Below are 19,737 nucleotides of genomic sequence, written 5' to 3'. Positions count from 1 at the left end.
AACCTCACTGTGCTACAACTGGCAACTTTCCAGCCTCCATCCACTCTTTACATAGAGGGCAGCCTGGCTCTGGCTACCCTAAAGCCAAAGCAACCAACAGCTTTCCTCCACGGGGTCCTGTGGGCATCACTTGTGGGGTTGGTGGCCAAGGTATGTCCCCCTTGTCCTCCGTGCCTGCCAGGTCTCTGCAGGCAGGGCCCAGGTGGGCTCAGACCCATTTTCTTGCAGCATGTTGTAAAGAGCACAGCAGGTTCTTAACATCTTTATTAGTTAGTTGGTTTATTTCCAACACAGTAACTCCTCTCTACAGCAACAGGTTAGTTAGATCCGGTTTACATATTGCTGTCTCATGAGTGCTGCGGCCTCTGTGCCGCTGTGACAAAACCAGGCTGCACTCCGACAGGAAAATGTGTTAAATTCCGCTGTGACTGGGAAAAAAAGGAAAACCAACAAAAATCAAAAGAACAAACCACCAGGGAAAACCAAACCAACCAACCAACAAAACCAAGGTGAGGAACTGAAGGCGAGCACGGCCACACCACCTCCAGGGAAACCACACGGCACTGCTTGGACAAGAATGCAAGGAGGAGTGAACCCAAAAAGGTCAGGGATTGGGCAAACCCTTATATATATATTATGTATAGGTATTTTTATATATATATCATCTGGAAGGACACGCTGAGAAAACAAGAGATCGCAGCGGTATCTACCGTAAAAAGGAGCTACGTAGCTTTCAGTCACACCAAGAAGGAAGCACACAGCAGAACAAAGTGGGGGACAAAGGGGCACACTGGTGTTCTGGGGTGGCCTTTTACTAGGGGAGGGTTTGGGTGGGGCACGGGTCTCAGGGCCAAAAGCCCTCATACACCCGCTGGGAGCCCCAGGAGCTCTGTGCCCTTCACTGGGGAGCAGGGATGGGGTCTGAGGATAGAATGCTTTTGTGGGGCTGGCTGGGACCTGCTCCAGCGGGCTGGTTCTGCTCGCCCAGGCAGTGGCACCTGGTGGGTTCCCTGCTCAGGTCCCCCATGGACCACCTACAGAGACCTGAGCACCCATCAGCAGAGGCAGGGCCATCCTTACCTGTGCCAGGAGGGGCTGGGCATGGCTGCTCCAGCAGCAGAGGCTGGGTGGCCATCACTGGGGTTATGCAATGACAGGGGTCTCTGTGCTGAGTGAGAGAGGCAAGAGCCACCTGGAGTTGGTGGCCAGAGGGGCCCCACGGCCTGGGGGAAGCCAAGCCCTTGAGAGAGGCCCCGCTCAGTGCACAGGCAAAGTGCTGGAGGTGGGGTGTGGATTTGGGGAGCCATGGTGGGTCTGGGCAGCCATGTGGGCAAAGCCAGACCATGGAGTGCTCCCCACATCCCATAGGTCACCCCACAGTGTCAGCACCTTGTGATGAGGCACCCTGCAGGGCAGAGGGTGCTGAGGGCTCCCCAGCATGGCGGGGGGAGTGTCTCATCTTATTGCTAATGGCTCCCCGGTGATGACATCCACAGGTTGTGGCAGAACTTGAGGTGGGATTTGCTGTGTGACATCCCCTAAAACAGTGGCCTCTGGACCCTGGCAGGCTCAGCCCAAGAGCTGGGAGTGGAACTGATAGTGTGACAGGGGCCAAGCGAGCCAATGCCCCCCTCCCCTGTGCATTTCTGGTGGCAGGCGGTAATTGTCCTTCTTGCAACAAGGGACCAAGGAAGTGCCACCATCGGTGGCAGGGGGACACTCATGCCACCCTTCTGCCCTTACAGCTTCTGGAGGGCTGATCTCTCTTCAGTTGCCCCAGGGCAGCCCTCAGGATACATGACCAGGGCGAAAGGACAGTTTGGGATGTGATTTCTCATGAGGCTTGGCCAGCTCTGGGGTAGCAAGTCCTGGGTGTGCAGGAGAATCCTGTGCTAGCTCTCCCTAGAGAGGGCCATCAGGGAGAAATGAAAACTGCATCCCTAGGAACAGACCAGTGACCTCCCAGTAAGCGCTGCTCCCTGTTCCTGTCTTCCTTTTGGTCAGCCATCAGTTGAACTTGGGAGACCAACCTACCTTCTGTGTCCTCTCCACGTGCTGTCCCATCCCATCATCCCATCCCATCCCAACATCCTGTCCCCATCTCACCACCCTGACCCTGCTACCCCATCCTGGCCCTGTCCCCCTGCCACCCACCCTCCCAAGCCGGGGCCAAGCCGATGCTCGGGAGGGTGAGGACCAGTGCAGAACCATGTGTGACTGCTGGACGAAGCCCCTCTCCTTCTCCTGTACCAGACAAGGGGATGAGGCCAACGTCAAAGAAGACAAATTGACCCTGAAGAAGCGAGGGCCCTGGTGGAGGATGTCCACGGGGCGGGTGGGTGCTGGCGGGATGCTGACGGATGGGAGATGGCTCTGAAGGAGACGTCGGCAGCGGGTGTGGACCTCAGCACGATACCTCCATGGTGTGGTTGATCTGCCCCATGGCCTCGGTGCTCTCCGAGTGGGTGCAGGCACGCGGGCGGGTGCCATCCACGGAGCTGGCACTGGTGAGGGAGGCCGTGCGGGAGCGTGCCAGGCGGGTCATGCTGGCAGATGGCACTGCACGGGCACAGAGAGACAGCCGGGGTGCTCAGATCCCTCTGAAAACCTGAGGGACTGAGCCAACATTGCCGGCAGCCCTGCTCCCCAATGCGACTGAGCCTGGGCATAAGCTTGCAGCAAGCGGTGCTGTGACAACATGAGCAGCTCCAGGTAAGGGACAGCAGGACAGGGCTGCTCTGGGCAGGCTGAACATCGGGCTCACTCCTGGGCATGCAACCTCTGGGCATCAGGCAGTAGGAACCCCTGACTACCATGCTCCAGGAAAAGAGTGAGCTGGGATCAGAGCTCCCCCGGCTGCCCAGGGTGTGCAGGGAAGGTGGCACCCTCCCCCAGTGGGCATAGCTCTGGTCTGCTTGGAGGAGGGCACAGTGGGCACACTGCCGAGACTGTGCCTGCACGGCAGGGGAATTCTCAGAATGCCATTTCTCAGCCCCAAGCCCTGGCTTAGGGTGCCATCTCAGGCAAAGCAGAGCAAGGCAGTGGGCATCTGTCAGGAAAGGGCCAGTCCTGCACCCAGGCTGCTCCCAAAGGTGCCCAGGCAGCTGGAGGGCACAGGCCAGGCAGGCACCATGCAGCAGTGGGCACTGAGCGGTACCTGTGCCTCCACTCAGTCTCCGATCCTTCAGGTGGGTGACTGGCAGGGGCAGGAGAAGGGCAGGGAGGGCAGAGAGAGAGTGTCAGCCCTGTCAGCTGCTCCTCTGGGCCAGGAGCCCCTGCCCAGCCCACGTGTGCCTGCACACGGAGCTGTCCCTGTGCACACAGACTGCACACACACAGACACACACACACAGAGACACACACACGTGCAACAGACCTGCAAACACACACAACACATGCACATGGACTTTTGCAAGCATGCACACACAGGTCAACATGTACACACACATGGTCTTAAACTATGCACACACACACACACACACACACAGACTTCTGCATGTGAGCTCTGCTTGTCTTTGTTGCACACACACAGCCCCTGCTCGCGCATGCCCACAAACACACACATACACACCAACACGGGGAGCCTGACACACACATTTGTACACACAGAGCCCTTGTACACACATCTGTGTGCACACAGAGCCTGTACACCCCACTCCCCTGTGGACACACGGACAGACAGACCTGCAGCAGTTCAACACATACACATAGGCACACTCAGACCCACACCAGCCCCAACCCAGCCCCAGCACTCACTGTAGCCCATGCCTTGCAGGAAGTACTTGAAGGCTTCGGTCAGCTTGCCTGGCTGTAGGGAGAGAGCAGAGTGAGCTGAGCTGAGGCAGCACTGAGGCTGAGATCCCCTCTCAGGCCCAAGCAGCTTCTGGCAGCCCCAGTGTGAAATCCCTATCAGCCCACCCCAGCTAGCCAAGGACAGCATGTCTCAGGGCCCAGTATGCCCAGGTAACTGGGGAAATTGTGAGGGCTCACCTGTGTGACCTGGGGCAGCCCACCAGAGTCAGCCATCTGCAAAGAGAAGGTCCTGCTTAGTTTGGGAGGGTGCCTGTACTGCCCACCAGCCCCCTGTACCCACTGGCAGGATCCCACTGCTGGGGTCACCCTGGTCTCCCCATACACCCCCAACTCCAAGGGCCATGATGGACCTGGTATAGAGAGATGGGGACACTCTGCAGCCCTGGGGCAGACGGCAATGGGGCACTTCATAGGCAGCAGGAACGTCCCTACTGCCCCTTGCTACCAGCCTACCTTCAGGAATGTGGTGTTGGTGGGATCCAGCTTGGAGTTACACTCCACCTGCAGGCAAGAGAGATGATATTAGCACCCTAAGAAGCCAGCAGAAGTCTTCCACATGTACCACCACTGGCCCACTGGAATTTGCCATTCCAGCTGGCAAATCTCACCCCAGCCAGGAGCAGACAGGGCACTAGGTGAGCCCTGCACCTGCAGGACCATCATCCCATGGGACAGAGGGGACTTTCCTTCCATGAGTCTGGGCAAGGTCGGGGACTGGAACAGGAGGTGAGGGGGACTGCTGAGTCACTCTGTGTCACACGTGTGTGTACAGGCACACAAGTGTGCCAGCAGCTGTGTGGGTGCACGTGGCCAAGGAGGGAGTGCCCGTGTACCGACACATCTGAGCGTGCACGGTGTGAGCACATCTGGGCATAGAAGAAGGGGAAGTTTTCCAGGTGTGCAACCATGCAGAGCTGCGTGTGCACAGGTGCCCACACGAGCAGGCAGGTCTGCACACGAGCAGGCTCCCACCCCCAGGAGCTTCTGTGTGTCTGAGCAGGCAGTGAACATGAGCGTGCTCGTGCGTGGGCATCGCCTGCCCGCCGCCCTGCAGGCGCTGCCCCAGTACTCACCACCCCCTCCTCAGCAGGCGCGTTGTCTCCAACCACCAGCATCACGGGGCAGCTGGAAGTGACAGGAGAAGGGGCCTGGTCAGGGTTGGGTCTGAGTGAATTCCCCTGCCCCAGGACCCCTCCATGATTTGCTAATGTGACTCTTACCGCAGCGTCTTGGCATTGGGCACAGTCCCAGGCCGGTTGATGTCCAGGTCCCTGCGGCTGATGGAGGAGAAAGGCCAGTGTGAGCTCATGAGCAGGTGTCACCACTGATGCCACAGCACAAGAACCAGGCCACTGCCAGCCCCGAGAAGCCACACCCTGCCCCGCTGTCGCAGCACCTTGTGCATGGAGGATGCTGTGGCCATCTCTGCCACAGCCCAAGCACAGCCTGTGCCATAGGATGCGGCACCCAGCAGAGTGGCAGGGCTCCCAAGCCCCTGCATGCATGGGACAGCATCTCTGCCCTCTTTCCCTAGCCTGTACCAGCACCCAGTGCAGGAGGAGACATGGGAATGTGTATCCATGGTGGTGGGCTCTGGGACATGGCAAGGCTTTGGCTCAGGCACCACCATTCCCACATCCCCAGCCAGCAGTGCCAGACAGCTTTGCACTGCTGCCTGCCAGCACTGGAGGGTGATGACAGCACCCAACAGGGGCCTGGGTTCTCACAGTGACCTCAGAGCCACCCAGCAGCACTGCACAGACAGGGACACAGCCTCGCAGTGGGGCTGCCTGGAGCACTCACCCATTGTACATGTTGAGGAAGAGCTGGAGGTTGAACTGGTTCACCACACTGCCGATCTGCTGCCGGTAACTCTGCACCAGCTCCGTGTTGTTCATCAGCTCCTCCTGTGCCAGCAGGGGATGGAGGTCAGGGCAGGTGCTGGGGACACACCCTGCTCCCCAAGTCCTGCCCATGCCAGCCAGCACGGATGAGAAGGGGGATGCTGGGCAATGCAGCTGAGCACACTGGTGCTGCAGGCAGCACAGCCAGGCAGGCCACGGGCACGGCTCACACACTCATCAGGGTTAAGCCTCAGACCAGGCAGGGCTTGACTGAACCCAACCCTGTAGAAGGGACAGGCCCAGTGGCACTGGCATGGCACAGCCCAGGTGACCCAGCTGGGATGCTGGGCCAGGGGCTGGTGGCAGGGGCCTGGAGGATGCACAGCCCTTACCTGGCTGAACAGGTGGGACAGGACAATGTCTGGCAGCGTGCTGGTGAGGCCGGAGAGCTGCAGAGGGAGCACAGGGGGTTACTGCACTGCCGTGGCGGCCTCCTGCCCCAGGAAGCCACCAGGACTGGAGGAGGGGTCAGGGCCTGCCCACCTTGGCAGCTGCCCAGTCAATCCAGCCTTTGCCGTTGGGGTCGATGTTCATCAGGACCAGCCCTTCGACCAGGTCAGGGAAGATGAGCTGCAGTGAGCAGGAGGGGAGAGGCTCAGAGGGGAGAGAAGATGTGCCCTGGGCAGCCCCCCACCAGAGCCACTGCACAGGCATTGCATGGAGCTGATGTGACCCTGTCCTGGGAGCAACGGGAGACCTGTGGCAAGACTGCCCAGCCACTGTGGCCTTGGCACTGCTGTCCTGGGTCCTCCAATCCCCCAGGAGCCTTTGCAGCAGCAGAGACTGCCTGGAGGTATCAGCTCCTGCTCTTCCCCATGCCTTGGACTGACAGCAGGTACAAACAACTCAAGTCCAGCCCATCCCAGCCCCAGGCTCACCGCAAACTTGGCCAGCACGTAGGCTCCTGCCCCAACACCGATCCCGATCACATACTTGAACCTGGAAATATGGAGAAGTCCATATGAGGGACAGCAGGCTCCAACACGTTCCCTGGGACACCCCTCCACCCACAGCAAGAAGACTTGCAGGATGCCAGCTTACAGGGACAAAGTCCCAGCCCCAAATCCTTGTCTTCTGTCCATCTCCATGCCCAGGACCCTCAGCCAGCAGCTGTGGAAGAGAGGCTGACTCACCCGAAATGCTGCACCACACTGGGTAACATGGCAGCCAGCTGGTCCATGGATGGATACTGGTACCTGTGGCACAGGGAGGCACAGGATGGTGGTTATGGAACCTGTTCAGAGCACAGTGTCTGGGACAGGGCAGCTGGGCTGCCTGAAATGGGCAGGAAAATGCCACCCACCTGCAAACCACCCACCCTGGGCCAGTCATCTGCCACAGGCTTCGGCACAGTTTGGAAAGACCCACAGGCAGGGCACAACTGCCAGGCAGCAACAACCCAAGGGGCAGGGAGGTGACACCCCAGCAGGCACAGTGAGCCCCTGCAGCTGGCACCTACCCCTGAGGGAACTGTGAGGCTCCTGCCTGCTGTCCTGGTGCATCCACATGGCACACCACAAAGTGCTTCGTGATCTCCTGCATGTCCTCATAGTTGAAGAAGGTGTTGAAACAAAGCTTGTCTGTCAAAGGGCAGGTGGGTATCAGAGACCAAACACCCCAACTCTGGGGCCTGCTGGGCCAGGGAAGCATGGACAGCAGCTGCCCATCCTGCCACTGCCCTTCAGCCAGGAAGTGACATGCCACCAAAACCATCCCATCCCCTTCCCTCCAGGCTCCTTGTCCTCCCAGCAGGGACCACAGTAGTTGCTGTTAGCAAGGGCTGCATCCCTACAGGTGTCAGGAGGCATGAGAATGGACAGACACAGCCAGAATGAAGAGTCTGGGGTGACCTCATTGGGGAGCCTCAGAAGGATGGGACTGAGGGATGCAGAGCCCAGGACTGCAAGACCTCCCAGTGGGCAGCAGATTAGCAGCCTGGGGTATTAGCCCTGTCCTCAAGCAAACACAGGATTTGAGGAACAGCTGCAAATCTCCCTGCTTGGAAAGAGTCAAAGAAACAGCCCAAGCTGTGGAGAAGACCCCAGCATTGCAGTGGGATACAAACACTGCTGGGGCTTGGAGGGGTCTGTCCCATGGCATCAGTGCTGGGACATGCCTCCCAACACGTGGGATGAGGCAGGTTGTGAGGCCCATTGCAGCCAGCGTGACGTGTACCTGAACAGCCAGAGCTGCTGCAATGGTGACACAGCTCATGTGCCATGTCAGTGACTCAGCCTCAGCCGCCAGCGGAGCAGGAGATGCTTCTCCCCACTCGCAGGGAATTGGGCATTCTGGCTCAGCTGGAGGGACAGGGCTCTGGGTGCAGGTCTAGGGCTGCAGGCTTACAGAATGTGCAGCATCTCCACATCAGAGCCCCAGCTCAGAGTCCCTCCTTCCCTGCTATTCCCAGTCTCTTTTGTCCCCCGCTCTGCCCTGCTGCCAGCTGGGTACATGCTCTGAATACCAAGGGGCTGGCAGCGGCAGTGAGGACCAGCCCAGCATCCCCCATGTCCCATCCCTGCTGTTGTGGGCAGCATCCCCCATGTCCCATCCCTGCTGTGGGCAGGCAGGCAGCCAGCACCAGGATGGCCAAGCACTCCTGGCTGTGCCTGGCCTGGGCTTTGTGTCCAGCTGAGCATCCCAACTCCCCTGGTGCTTTCAAATGCAGCCACGGCTGGAGGCAAAGGAGCTGAGCTAGGGGGGAATGTCCTGGCACCCCCTGGGGCTCAGCCCTGCCTGCCCTGCAGCCCCAGGCCAGGAGCAGCACTCACGGTTGAGGCCCACATCGTGGTAGGTCAGGATGGCCGGGCGGTTCCCCTTGGGAGAGCCCCGGATGACCACGTGCAGCAGCCCGTAGGGGGTCTCAATGTCGTGTTCCTGGGGAAGAGGAGAGATGGGGTGATGCCCACCTGCCCTAAGGTTTTCTTCCATCCTCTCCTGCCCTGCCATCACACCCTTCCCTGCTGCTTCCCCAAATGGCTGGGTCCCGTGGGAAGACATGGGAAAGAGGAGCAGCTGTCCCAGGAAGAAAAAACAGCTCTGGATATCCCAGAGCAGGTAGAAAGCAGGACAAATCATGTGGGAAGGGGAAGGGGAAGGGGAAGGGGAAGGGGAAGGGGAAGGGGAAGGGGAAGGGGAAGGGGAAGGGAAGAATGGTATCAAGGGATGAATCCAAGAGGGCTTGAGAGAGAAGGATAATAGGATGGGACAGGTGAGGATCTCCAGAAGAGGAGATCATCAAGGGCTTTAGACAGAGAAAATTTAGGCAATATGCTAGGGGCTCACAGCATGGCCCAGTTGGGTGCAGATTTGATGTATCTGGGACAAACAGGGAGAGGTCAGACCATGGACAGCACTCCAGGAAATGCTGCAACTGATCCCAAAATTACAACTAAAGTAACTTTAAAACCCCTGGTCTGAAATGGCAGTGCTCCCACAAAAACTACCCTGTGCCTCAGTTTCCCTGTCTAGGAGGGCTCCTTTCCTTCCACATCCTGGCCCTTGCTGCCAGCCAGCACAGGAAACTGAGCCCAGGTGCTCCCCAAGGACAAGGGACCAGAGGTCCCCTCCAGATGCCCGTGCCCACCAGCCAATCCAGCAGCAGTGACCCCAAGACTGGGATCTGCTGGGTGCAGGAGCAGCACGTGCTGAGCAGGGCAGGGCAGGGGATGGTGGCAGGGTGCCCAAGCATCACAGTCCTCACTGCTGGCACTGGCAGCCCCATGGCTGGGCTGGTGGGAGGGGAGCAGGTACGTGGATGCTCACGCGGGTTACACGCCACCAAGGACTCTGAAGGACACGGGCCTGGGTGGGAGGAACAGCCTGGGGACAGGGTCTCCTCACTGCAGTGCCTCTCCTCACTGAGACCTGCTGTCCCTGGGGAAACACGGTGGCCAAAAGCAGATCCAGGGCTCTGTGGAGACATCTCTTCACACCCAAGGGCACCCTGACCCCAGCCCTCATTCACAGCTGTCCCTCCACTCCCTGCAGCTGCATCAGGCAGAAGTGCATGAGCAGTGACATCCCTCTGCAACAACAGATTGGGACACTGAGGCAGAGCAAGGGCCTGGCCCAAGGTCACAGAGCAGGAGACATCCATGTGGTCTGGTCCTGGGCACAGGGCTGCCTCCTTGCCATCACCATCCCCGCGGTCCCCATCACATGCCCAACAGCTCAGCTTTCAATCCTACCAAAATCACCTGCCCACGGTAGCAGATCCAGCCTCAGCACTGCTCCTTCCTGCCCCCCGCCCTCCACCAAGCCAGGCACATCCTGCCCGTGGTGCAGCCTCTGCAGCACCGCTGGCTACCACAGCCCTGCCCTTTGCCGCAGGGATGCTCGCTGGGGGAACAGCCTCGGGATGCAGGGGGTGCACGCAGCAAGGAGAGAGGGGCACAGACAACCCACAGCAAGGAGAGAGGGGCACAGACAACCCACAGCAAGCAGAGAGGGGCACAGACAACCCACAGCCCCAGCGAGGAGGGGCATGGGGGTCTCAGCACGCATAGGTGTCTGACAGAGCCCACCCATGTCCAGGCTACCTGCTCACCGCTGCAGTGCCCCCACCTCACTCACCCCCTCTGCACCAGCCTGTTGCCATCGGGTGCTGCCATCACCGCAGAGGCCAGAAAGCAACTGAGGGCTTGCTTCAAAACAGCCAGAGACCCTCTCCCTCTGCAGCTCAGGGGGTGGGCAAGGGGCAGTGTGCCCCCGACAGCACGCAGCCCCAGCACAGGCCACAGCTGCTCACCCTCCGCCTGGGCACAGCATCTCTGCCCGCCTCGGGGAGGACACGCTCAAGGACAATGCGTCCCCAAAACCTGCAGCACATCAGGGATGCGGCAGCAGGGCTGTGGGAAGGAAGGAAGGGCTCCCCAGCCGTGGGTCCTCCCTGCCCCAATGCCCGCCTGACCCACGCCGAGCCCTGCTGGCTGCAAAGGCCCAGCCTGGGCAAGCAGGAGAGACGCTGGGACAAAACACCTGGGGAGGGAGGGAGGGAGGGAAGGAAGGCAGCGATACGGGAGCGGCGGTACCTACCCCATCCCAGCACTCCGGCATGGTGAGGAGCTGCGCGAACGAGGATGCTCAGGCAGCGTGGGCCAAGCTGGAGGCGCGGGTGCGGGTGTGGGGCACTGTAACGCAGCGGCCGGGGCTAAGCAGAGCTCTGCGCTGGCTCAGCCCCTCGCCTGGATTTATAGCGGAGCCCCAGCCCTGCGCTGAGCCCTCCCTCGCCCTTCCCCCTCGGCAGGTTTGGCCTCCATTGCAGGCGAGCGCCGCGATGGAGCCAGCACTCAGCCATTGGCTGCCGCGGGAATTATTCATGCTCCAATTGGCCCCAAATACCCTTGTTTATGAAGAAAAAACGCCTGGCACCGTGCGGTACCTTCTCCATCTTCCCTCTTTCGGCAGACGGAGACAGGCGGGGTGTCTGGACTGGCATCCCGCGGAGCAGCCCCGGCACGGCCAGGGCAGCGCTCGCTGTGCCCGCGGCACACACCTGGCTGTGCCACACAGAGCCACGGCTGAGCCCGCAGCCGCCCGGGCCAGGGCCCTGCAGCCGTGCCCGGGCAGGGCAGCGCGCACACAGCCACAGAGGGACACGGGCACACGCGAAAAAGCAGGAGAGGGACACGGCAGGCGTGCTGTGCCACGTGCACGTGATCACGCGTGTGCATGCACACGAACACGTACCAACACAGACACACACGGGCCGGGCAAAACCCTGTCTGCCAGGGGAAAAACTGGAACAGTTAATACCATACCCACACCGAAGCACATGCACCCCACAAAATGCTGTGGCACATCCCCCAGGCCAGGCCCTGTGTGTGTCAGTACCTGTTCCTGTATATGTGCACACCAGGAGCACACCTGCTGCATCCTCCTCCCTTGTGCTCAGCATGGATGTCACGGCCATCACTAGTGCTGGGGGATGCACAGTGAGCTGCACACCTGCAGAACCTTGTACAGGTGTGCACAGAAGGGCACACACATGTCCACGCCTGTGTCACCTCACCCAGCAGCACACTTGTCCCACCTGCCGCGGGATGATGGCAGGCAAGGGATGTGCAGCATTCCTCCCTGACCTGGGCATCACCAGTGGCAGGCAAATAAAGCAGGAGGAGGGAAAATCCAGCAGCTCCAAGGGGTTGGATTGTGTCCCTGGACTGACACATGCTGTGTGCATGCACACACATGTGAATATTCCCATGCAGGCAGATGATTTCTTCCCTGATTCCAACAAGGCCTCTTAGCACCACAGCCCTCAGCAGTCTGAGGGTGCCCTCCCCCTGCACCCTGCCTGCCCCTGCCCAGCCCAACACCACTGCCCAGCTTGGCATGACCAGCATGAAGTTGGGCAATTGTGGATGGAGAAGGAGTCCCACAGTCCCCTCACTGCCTTTCAGGACCCCACTGAAAGCCATGTCCTACAAACAAGCCAGGGCTGCACAGGCAGAAGGTCTGGATGCGGGAGAAAGGACAGGCAGGCAGAGGGATGACATTCACACTGCCTCCACCAGGCTTTACTCTGACTGCTTTGTCCCGTGGGGAGCTCAGACCCAGGCCTGGAAAGAGGCATCTCTGCAAATGAAGGACTGAGTGTGATAGGGAAGTTCCCAGGAGGTTCCTGGCACTCCAGGTGCCATTTTTGGTTTCCCTAGCCCTGCTGCCTGTAGAGCCAAAGACCATGACAGCCACAGTGCCCAGAAGAAAACAAGAGATGAAGAGGGACAAAAAAAGACAGAAAGTGGTTAAGAAGACAGAAGGGGTAGAAGAGCCAACAAGGTGAATGCAAAAGGGCTTCAGGGAGATGGGAGGGCTGAGCAAGGCTGACTTCGCTGGAGTAGCATCAAATGGGATCACCACTGCCTTGGCTACTAGCCCACTTGCCAGGTGGGTGGCCCAGACTTCTTGCAGGATCCAGGGCACCCGAGTCCCAGGGCACCTTCCCCCAGCTCTCCTGCACCTTGGCTATGTCTCAAGGGCTTTACTTTGGCTGGTGGCAGAAGTGGGGGCTCCCCAGGCCTCCCACTGCCCCAGCCACCCTGAGCATCCCATCAATGACTGCCTCTAGGGAGGAGCAGACAGTGAAGAGTTAAGCTGGGGGCTGGATTGGATTATCCCAAGGAGGTGAGCCTAGAAAATTGGGTAAGACCTCCCCAAGGAATGGCAGGCAGCCCCCAGCCTTTGCACTGCACTAACTTGCAAATGTCAGAGTGGAGAAAAGGAGATGCTGCCCTGGCACAACCCAGGAAACTCAGCCCATCCCTGCCCAGAGGCTCTTGGAGGGAAACCAAGAGGTTGAAGGGTCTGGCTGGCTTGGGAAAAGCTGCCTTGGTTGTTGCCCAATTCCTTTTTTAGGTCCTGAGGGCATGGAGGTGCATCCCTGTGGCATTTGCTGTCCAGAACTGCTCCACTTGGGCACCACCAGGGACACAGTTCAGTGCCACAGTGGGCCAACCCCTGAAATACACAATGATTGTCCTGGGAGGGTCATTGCTCTTTAATATCCCCTGTGCCAACCAAGCCCTGCCCCTGCACAGCTGAGCCAGAGCCATTCTGGTGCCTCTGGTGCTACTGAAAGCTCTGGGCAGCCTGGCACTGCCACCTCCCTCCCTCCTCACCTCCCTCTCCCTTCTCTCTCTCACTCTGGTGACACCAGGAGGTTTGGTTTCCCCTCCAGTGGCCAACAGAAGCCTTGAGCAAGCAGAGAAGGGAGCAGCCCAGCCCTGCACACCCTGCTGCTCCCAGCCCCAGCACCTCACCAGCTTTGGAGCTGTTGGGGAGGGCACCATTGTAATTATTTTGTGGCTTTTGAGAGGGCCATCAGGTATGTCCCACTCTGTGAACCACTGCAGGCAGCACCCAGCACCCTGCCAAAGGCCTTGCTCCCTTACCAGCTGCACCCTCCCACCTGCATAGGAGTGGGCCAGCCCCCAAATTCTGGTCCTGCTAAAACAGGGACCTGTGCTCCCCTGCCCTTATCCCAGGATGAATTAATTCCACATTTATTTTGTCCTTACAGGTGCTTTGTTTCAGTGCTGTACCTGCAAGGGCTCAGCCATGACCACCCAATCCCACTCTCCCCATGGTCCCACTGCTGGCAAAGTGGCAGCACACAACCTGAAGTTGTGACAATCACTGGTGTCCCCTGGCAGGGGAACACTTTGGGAGGGGGACAGGCAGCACTACACACTACCCTCCCTCCCCAGGGAGCCTGGTGCAGGATGAGCCTTGGCAGGGGTGTGAGAGGGATGCAGACCAACGTGAGAGCCAGGCATGAGCTGAGCTCCCATGAGTGCTGGAGCATGGGGCTCCTCTGGAGAGCAGAAATGGAGGTACAAGATGGGCAGGTGCCAGCCAAGGGAGCAAAGGGGCCCTGCTCTCCAAGAGAGGTGGGTGGTAGAGGGGACAATGCCCCAGCCCTCCAAAAGAGAAAGAGGCTTTCAAACATCCTTATGTAAGCAGGGAGCTGGCATCGCCTGGGAAACCATTGCCATGGCAATGGTAGAGGGGCTGGAAAAGCAGCTCAGTCTTCCTGAGAAGAAATTGCCTGGTTTAAAGGTTTTGTCCCCAGCCCATGGCCAAGTGCCCACCAGCCACATCTGAGCGCCAGCACAGAGATGCCTGGCAGCATCCCCCTGTCCCCTTCTGACAAGGACCATGATGGATGTGCAGCCTCATGCACAGACACTGACCAGGCACTGCATCCCATGAAAAAAGGGACAGCAACACCCCTGAGTCCACTGAGTGCCCCCCAGCCTTCCCCAGGCATAGGCTGCTGTTCCATGTGAAACCCGGGGGTGGGCAGCACTTCCCGTGGCTGGTCCTACCTTCCAGTCTGCGTCCACAGTGGAGAGGAAGACATCTGAGTTCTCCTGGGATGAGAAGGAGCCATTAGGGACAGAGACACCTCTCACTTCTGCAGTGCAGTGTGCAAACACACACACACCCCCCTCCACAACAGCTGCACCCATGTGCATGTGTTACCTGAGTGTAATGTAGCATGATGTGCAACCTCTGCACACACATCCGTCATCCCTCCAGACCTCACCTGTGCTCAGCCACGCGGGCTCATCACTGCCAGCACGCACACACCGAGGAGCACTAATGAGCACCCAAAACCAGCACACACACACACAGAATACCACCCCAGTACCAGCACACCAGCCCTTCACCCCTCCCAAGCTCCCCTGTCCTGGTCCCCACGTGCAGGAGCCAGAGCCAGCGTGGTCACCAAACTCACCAGCTCAGCGTCCTGTCCCCGCAGCAGCGGCTTCTCCTCGGTGAAGCGCAGCTCGTGCAGCCCTGCCATGGTCATCTCCTGCAGCAGCAGCCCTGCCAGGGCAAGGCACAGGTCAGGGCAGGTCCTTTCCTTGGTCCTCTTTGCCCCAGCCCTCCAGAGCTTCATGGGGCTCCCTCCCATAGGGATGGGACCCAAATCAGCTTCACTCCACCCATCTACTATGGGCACTTGGTGTTTCAGTCATCCAGGGCTGCAGTGAGCCCCTCTGCACAGAGCAGACAGTGCCTAGATAAGCTCAGCTCCCAGCTCCTACCCAGGTCCAGTTCTCCCAGTTAAGGACAAACCTATCTCCAGGGCATGATCTTGGGCACACTGAAGGGCCAGCCTCATCTGTCCATGCTGGTGACCTCAGTAAGCACCCAACCCAGAGCAAGAACATCCAAATTTCCATCCCAGCTTTCAGCATCAGTCAAAGATAGAAAATCCAAAATTTTGGCCAGTTTTAGGCTGCAGATAGGCATGGATGGGACAGAGGGAGATCTCCCTGCACAGGCAGGATGAGGGGTGATGTTTCTCAGCCATGCTGGGAGGCAGAGGGATGTTCCAAGCAGAAAGAGAACAGCGAGACAGCCTGAAGTTTGTATAGCAGTGATGGAAGAAATCCAAATGTGAAGCCTTTGCTCCCAAAGCCTTCTCCTTGCCTGTGAATCAGCTGCTGGCCTGTTGGTACCTCAGCCCCACGACGTGGAGGGACATACTTCTCCATGGAGCCACTGCTCAGCAGCAGTGTGACACTGGGTGCTGCTGACCTCAACCAACACTGACATCTCCAAAAACACCCCCAGGCACAAGCTCAGCTCAGAGAGCAAAAGAGAGCAAGGAGATCAGCAGCTGGCTGCACACAGAAGGTGAAAGACATTGGGACTCAGGGAGCAGTCCAGGCTCCCCTGTGTTTGGATGATATGGGTACCTGGCAAATCCCAGTGCCAGGGGATTATCTGCACTCAGACCTCAGGTATTGCCTTTGCAGCCTCTGTGTTCACCCCTTCCACAAGACCAAGCCTTCAGACAAGCTGTTGCTTCTCCAAATGAGCTAGCACTGATCCCACATCCTCCCAGCTGTCTCCCCCCCCGTGCAATCTCCCTGGATATAACAGGGATGCTCTGGGCTGTAGGAGCACCGCAGCAGACACAGACCCACTCCATCCACACAGCCTCAGCCGAGCCTGCTTCACACTTTGTCCACCTCCAAACCCAGGTGAGCCCAGGCTGACAATGTGGGAAGGACAAGAAATGCCACAAATATTGCAAAGCCACCAGGAATACAGGAGCTGGTCATAAACTCCCCTCCAAAGTTGGGTTTTGCTCCTCCGACTGGGTTTTCCATTCAAAACTCGAGCAGGCTGTGCCACCTGCCTGCTCCCTGCAGACACGGCACATTGCCTTGCTCCTCGGGAGCCATCCAACAGTCCAGAACTGTTGGGAGGGAGAAACACCACTGCAAAGCCTCTCAAGATTCCCAGGCCACCCAGCACCAGCAGTCTCCATGTCACCCCCTGCCCAGAGGGTCCCACCAGGCTGGGGGATGTCGAGAGGTGCCATCAGCCCCAAGGAGAGGCACAGGAGAGGGACACACTGCTCCAAGCTGAGCTGTGCTGCTGGGGAGATGGCTCTGTGGCACAGGGACAGCCCTGGCCAGCAGCCCACCAGCACAGCCAAGACAACACAGCCTGCAGAGCCACCAACGGAGCAACCCCACAACCCCAGGGGAAAAAAACAGGAGAAAAATCAGCCTCACCAATAGCTGGGTCTGGAGGAGAGCAGGAGAGTTCCACGCTGAGCACACCAACCCACAGTGTGGCCACGGCCCCAGGGTGGCTGGGAACAGCACTTAGTGTATGGTGAATGCCTTTATTAATTACAGCCTGCAGCTAATATGGGAGGGAGGGAGGGTGGCTGAGCCATGAGGAAAGGCCCCGTGACCTTGCTTGTGTGGTGGGGGCAAAGCTGGCTCAGGGGGGACGTGGCAGAGCCCTGCCCCAACAGCATCCCCTGCAGAGGGTGGACAGTCTCCCAAAGTGGTGCCGAGTGTGGGAATAGAGGAAGGATCAGTAAGTCAGGGTCACTAAGCAGGGTCACAGCCATGCTTCCACCTGTCCTGGGTGCTCTGCATCTCACGCCACCCCACCCCACAGGAACCCCTGTCCCTCCTCAGCAGCGTACCTGTGGGGCTGTGGGCAGTCTCACCCAGCCCCACTGGACCACCATCACTGTGGAGGGCTGGTGAGGAAGCCACAGCTCCAGGTTTCCTAGCCAAAACAACTTGGCTCCCATCTTCTGCCAGGGTAATGTGCCCAGCAATGAGCCCCTTTCCTTGCAGCTCACCCCAGTGCTCCCCATCAAGCACCCATTCCCAGGGTACCACCACAAACACACCCATCTCTGCTCCCACTCTGCCTTCCCAGTGCGGTGCCACAGTTTCCTTGGCACAGCCAGGACATGTCTCTTCCCTAGTTCCCAATCAGTTCCAAACCCAGCAGGATATATCTGATCTGGGACTAGTGCTCTGCCCCACCAGGGCCCTGGCACTGTGCATGTAGATGGGACAGGAACAGCCACATTGCCTTCCCTACCCCAGGGATCTGCAGCCCATTGCTGGCTAACTGGAGGAGAACCAGCTTGTAGCACTATTGTTGTTGTTACTATTATTATTATTATTATTATTATTATTATTATTATTATTATTATTATTATTATTATTATTATTATTATTATTATTATTATTATTATTATTATTATTATTATTATTATTATTATTATTATATCATGATCGCGACAAGGCTTTGAGCTCCATTTCACACTTGGGAGTGTGTTGGGTCACAGGGCAGGAATTCCTCAGATGTTGCCTCAGTCTCACAGGAATGCCCACACTGACTACCTGCCTGCTGCCCTGGCACGGATGTGGTGCCCACAGGATGTTGGCACGGATACCTCAGGCTGACTGAGCAGCAACAAACAGGCAGACAAATCGGGAGAAGTGAGGGCTGGCCCATGCCAGGCAGTGAAGCCAAGGCAGCCTTCAGTGAGGCTGGGAGAGGGAGGAAGGGAACTTGCAGCTCAGTCTGAGCCACGGCCGTGTGCCCACAGCATTGCCCCCGAACAGGACAGATGGGGGACCACGATGGGGTGAAGGAAAAGCCCAGTGTGACAGAGTCTGGCCACAGAAGGAACAGCCACAGCTTCCTCTGAACCCGTGAGGGACACAGGACCCCAGCAAACCCCACAAACCAGCCCAAGAGTGAGGTCCAGCTGAGGGTGCAGGACCGGGCAGCCACACCACGGGAGCCGCCAGGCCGGGGGACACGGTGCCACTGATGAGGGGCTGAGCAGCGCCGGGTCTGGGGGTGGCGGTGGCAGCAGGGGGCTTTGGAGGGGCTCAGGCTGTCTCGCAGTGGCTGTTGCTAAGAGCAGCCTCCTTCCCAGCCCAGCGCATTCGTCGGAGCAGCGGGGAGACTCCCAGGGGAGGCTGGCTGAGGAGCCAGGAGGCACCGCAGGGATGCTCTAGCAATCCCCCGGGCCACCCCAGCCCCGGCTGTCTGCTGGCCGCTCTCTTCGCCAGGAGCGGCCGACTCCGTTCCCCCTTCCCCAGCACCCCCGGGCTGGGCTTTCCCCGCTGCAGCAAGGAATCACCTCCCGGAGCCCGGGAAGGACCCGACCCCGGCACCCACAGCCGGGGAGCAAAGGCAGGGTGAGGGTGTGGGGGCAGCTCCATCTCCTCAGCGGGGACTGAGGGGATGAAGGCTCTCGCCACCGCCGGCCCCACCGCCCCACCGCCCCTCCGGGTTTCGCAGCCGCCGCTCCCGGCACCGCGGCCGGGCCGTACCTGTCAGGAGCTCGATCTTGTGCCGGAGCACCTTCATGCCGGGGCGGCGGGTCCCGGCGAGCGGGGCGGGCTCCGAGGGGCGGCGGCGGCCCCGGCGCGGGGGGCGAGCGGAGCCGGTGCCGGTGCCGGTGCCGGTGCGAGGTGCGCGGGGCGGCGCAGGGGCTGGGCTGGGCACGGCCCCGCCGGCCGGATCCTCCTCCCCTCGCCGGGGCCGGAGGGGAGGGACGGGGCCGGGATCGGGAACGGGGGCACCGGGAGAACAACGGTGCTGAGGGAGGCGGGAGCGAACGGGAGATGGAGACTGCGGGGGTTTCGCGGAGAGCGGGGGGCTGCGGGGGTTGCACGGGTGATGGAGGCTGCCGAGGACACAGATCACCCTCTGGGGAACCATTTCGGTCCCAGGGTGGGACCGTGATGGCCAACAGGTCCAACAGGTCCCTGTGGTCGTGGAGTCCCAGAAGCAGGGGAGAGTGGGAGCCTTCGGGAGCCCCAGGTATGGCACAAGGGGTCTGGGGCTCCCTGAGAGCAGGGGAAGGTGATAATCAAGGTGCTCGGGGAGGATCTGGGACAAGAAGGGACCTGTGCACAACAATGATACCTGGAACGCAGCCTTTGGTGGCCAGGGGATGTAGGGAGTCCTGGAGAGTGGGGCCGTGAAGGACAAAGAGCTTGGGAGTATCCAGGAACAAAACCACGGATGACAAGGGACCTGAGGGTCCTCTGGGGCATGGGAATGCAGGTTCCCCTGAGCATAGGATGGTCCTGATCAAGGTTGCCAGGTGGTTGCAGGATAAGAAGGACCTGTGCAATGAAGATCCCCACAGCAGGGCCATCATGGTCTGGGGCTGTGAGGGAATGGGGATCATGACAGTCAAGAAAGATCACCCAGGAGC

General features: G+C 59.4%; 1 protein-coding gene across 4 annotated transcripts; it reads right to left on the bottom strand.

Annotated features, from left to right (window-relative positions):
• Nucleotides 1-262: 262 nt before the first annotated feature.
• Nucleotides 263-18,904, bottom strand: NDRG4 (NDRG family member 4). Of its 4 annotated transcripts, XM_030227591.2 has the most exons (17): nucleotides 18,845-18,904; nucleotides 14,962-15,053; nucleotides 14,549-14,593; nucleotides 8,489-8,594; nucleotides 7,177-7,297; nucleotides 6,851-6,913; nucleotides 6,596-6,656; nucleotides 6,201-6,287; nucleotides 6,050-6,106; nucleotides 5,617-5,720; nucleotides 5,034-5,090; nucleotides 4,887-4,938; nucleotides 4,267-4,314; nucleotides 3,991-4,026; nucleotides 3,757-3,808; nucleotides 3,158-3,196; nucleotides 263-2,559 (listed from the first exon to the last, which is right to left on the bottom strand). In XM_030227591.2, the coding sequence occupies exons 1-17, from the start codon at nucleotides 18,879-18,881 to the stop codon at nucleotides 2,405-2,407; spliced, it is 1,212 nt and encodes a 403-aa protein (XP_030083451.1). In that variant the 5' UTR covers nucleotides 18,882-18,904; the 3' UTR covers nucleotides 263-2,404. The 4 variants fall into 4 exon arrangements, with proteins under 4 accessions (XP_030083451.1, XP_030083452.1, XP_009088986.1 ...); XM_030227592.2 differs by lacking the exon at nucleotides 3,158-3,196; XM_009090738.3 differs by lacking the exons at nucleotides 14,549-14,593; nucleotides 14,962-15,053; nucleotides 18,845-18,904 and adding an exon at nucleotides 10,755-10,885.
• Nucleotides 18,905-19,737: the final 833 nt, after the last annotated feature.

This window comes from Serinus canaria, chromosome 11 (assembly GCF_022539315.1).
Source record: "Serinus canaria isolate serCan28SL12 chromosome 11, serCan2020, whole genome shotgun sequence".
In the NCBI taxonomy this organism is placed as follows: Eukaryota; Metazoa; Chordata; class Aves; order Passeriformes; family Fringillidae; genus Serinus; species Serinus canaria.
Note: the sequence above shows the minus strand (reverse complement) of the source record. Positions and strands in the feature narration are given on the sequence as shown.

Excerpts from the sequence above, each read along its gene's own strand:
- NDRG4 (XM_030227591.2), bottom strand. The coding sequence starts at position 18,881 with ATGAAGGTGCTCCGGCACAAGATCGAGCTCCTGACAG. Across the intron at positions 14,594-14,961 it reads GGGGACAGGACGCTGAGCTG|GAGAACTCAGATGTCTTCCT; the intron begins GTGAGTTTGGTG and ends TTCTCATCCCAG. Across the intron at positions 5,091-5,616 it reads TTCCTCAACATGTACAATGG|CCGCAGGGACCTGGACATCA; the intron begins GTGAGTGCTCCA and ends CTCCTCCATCAG.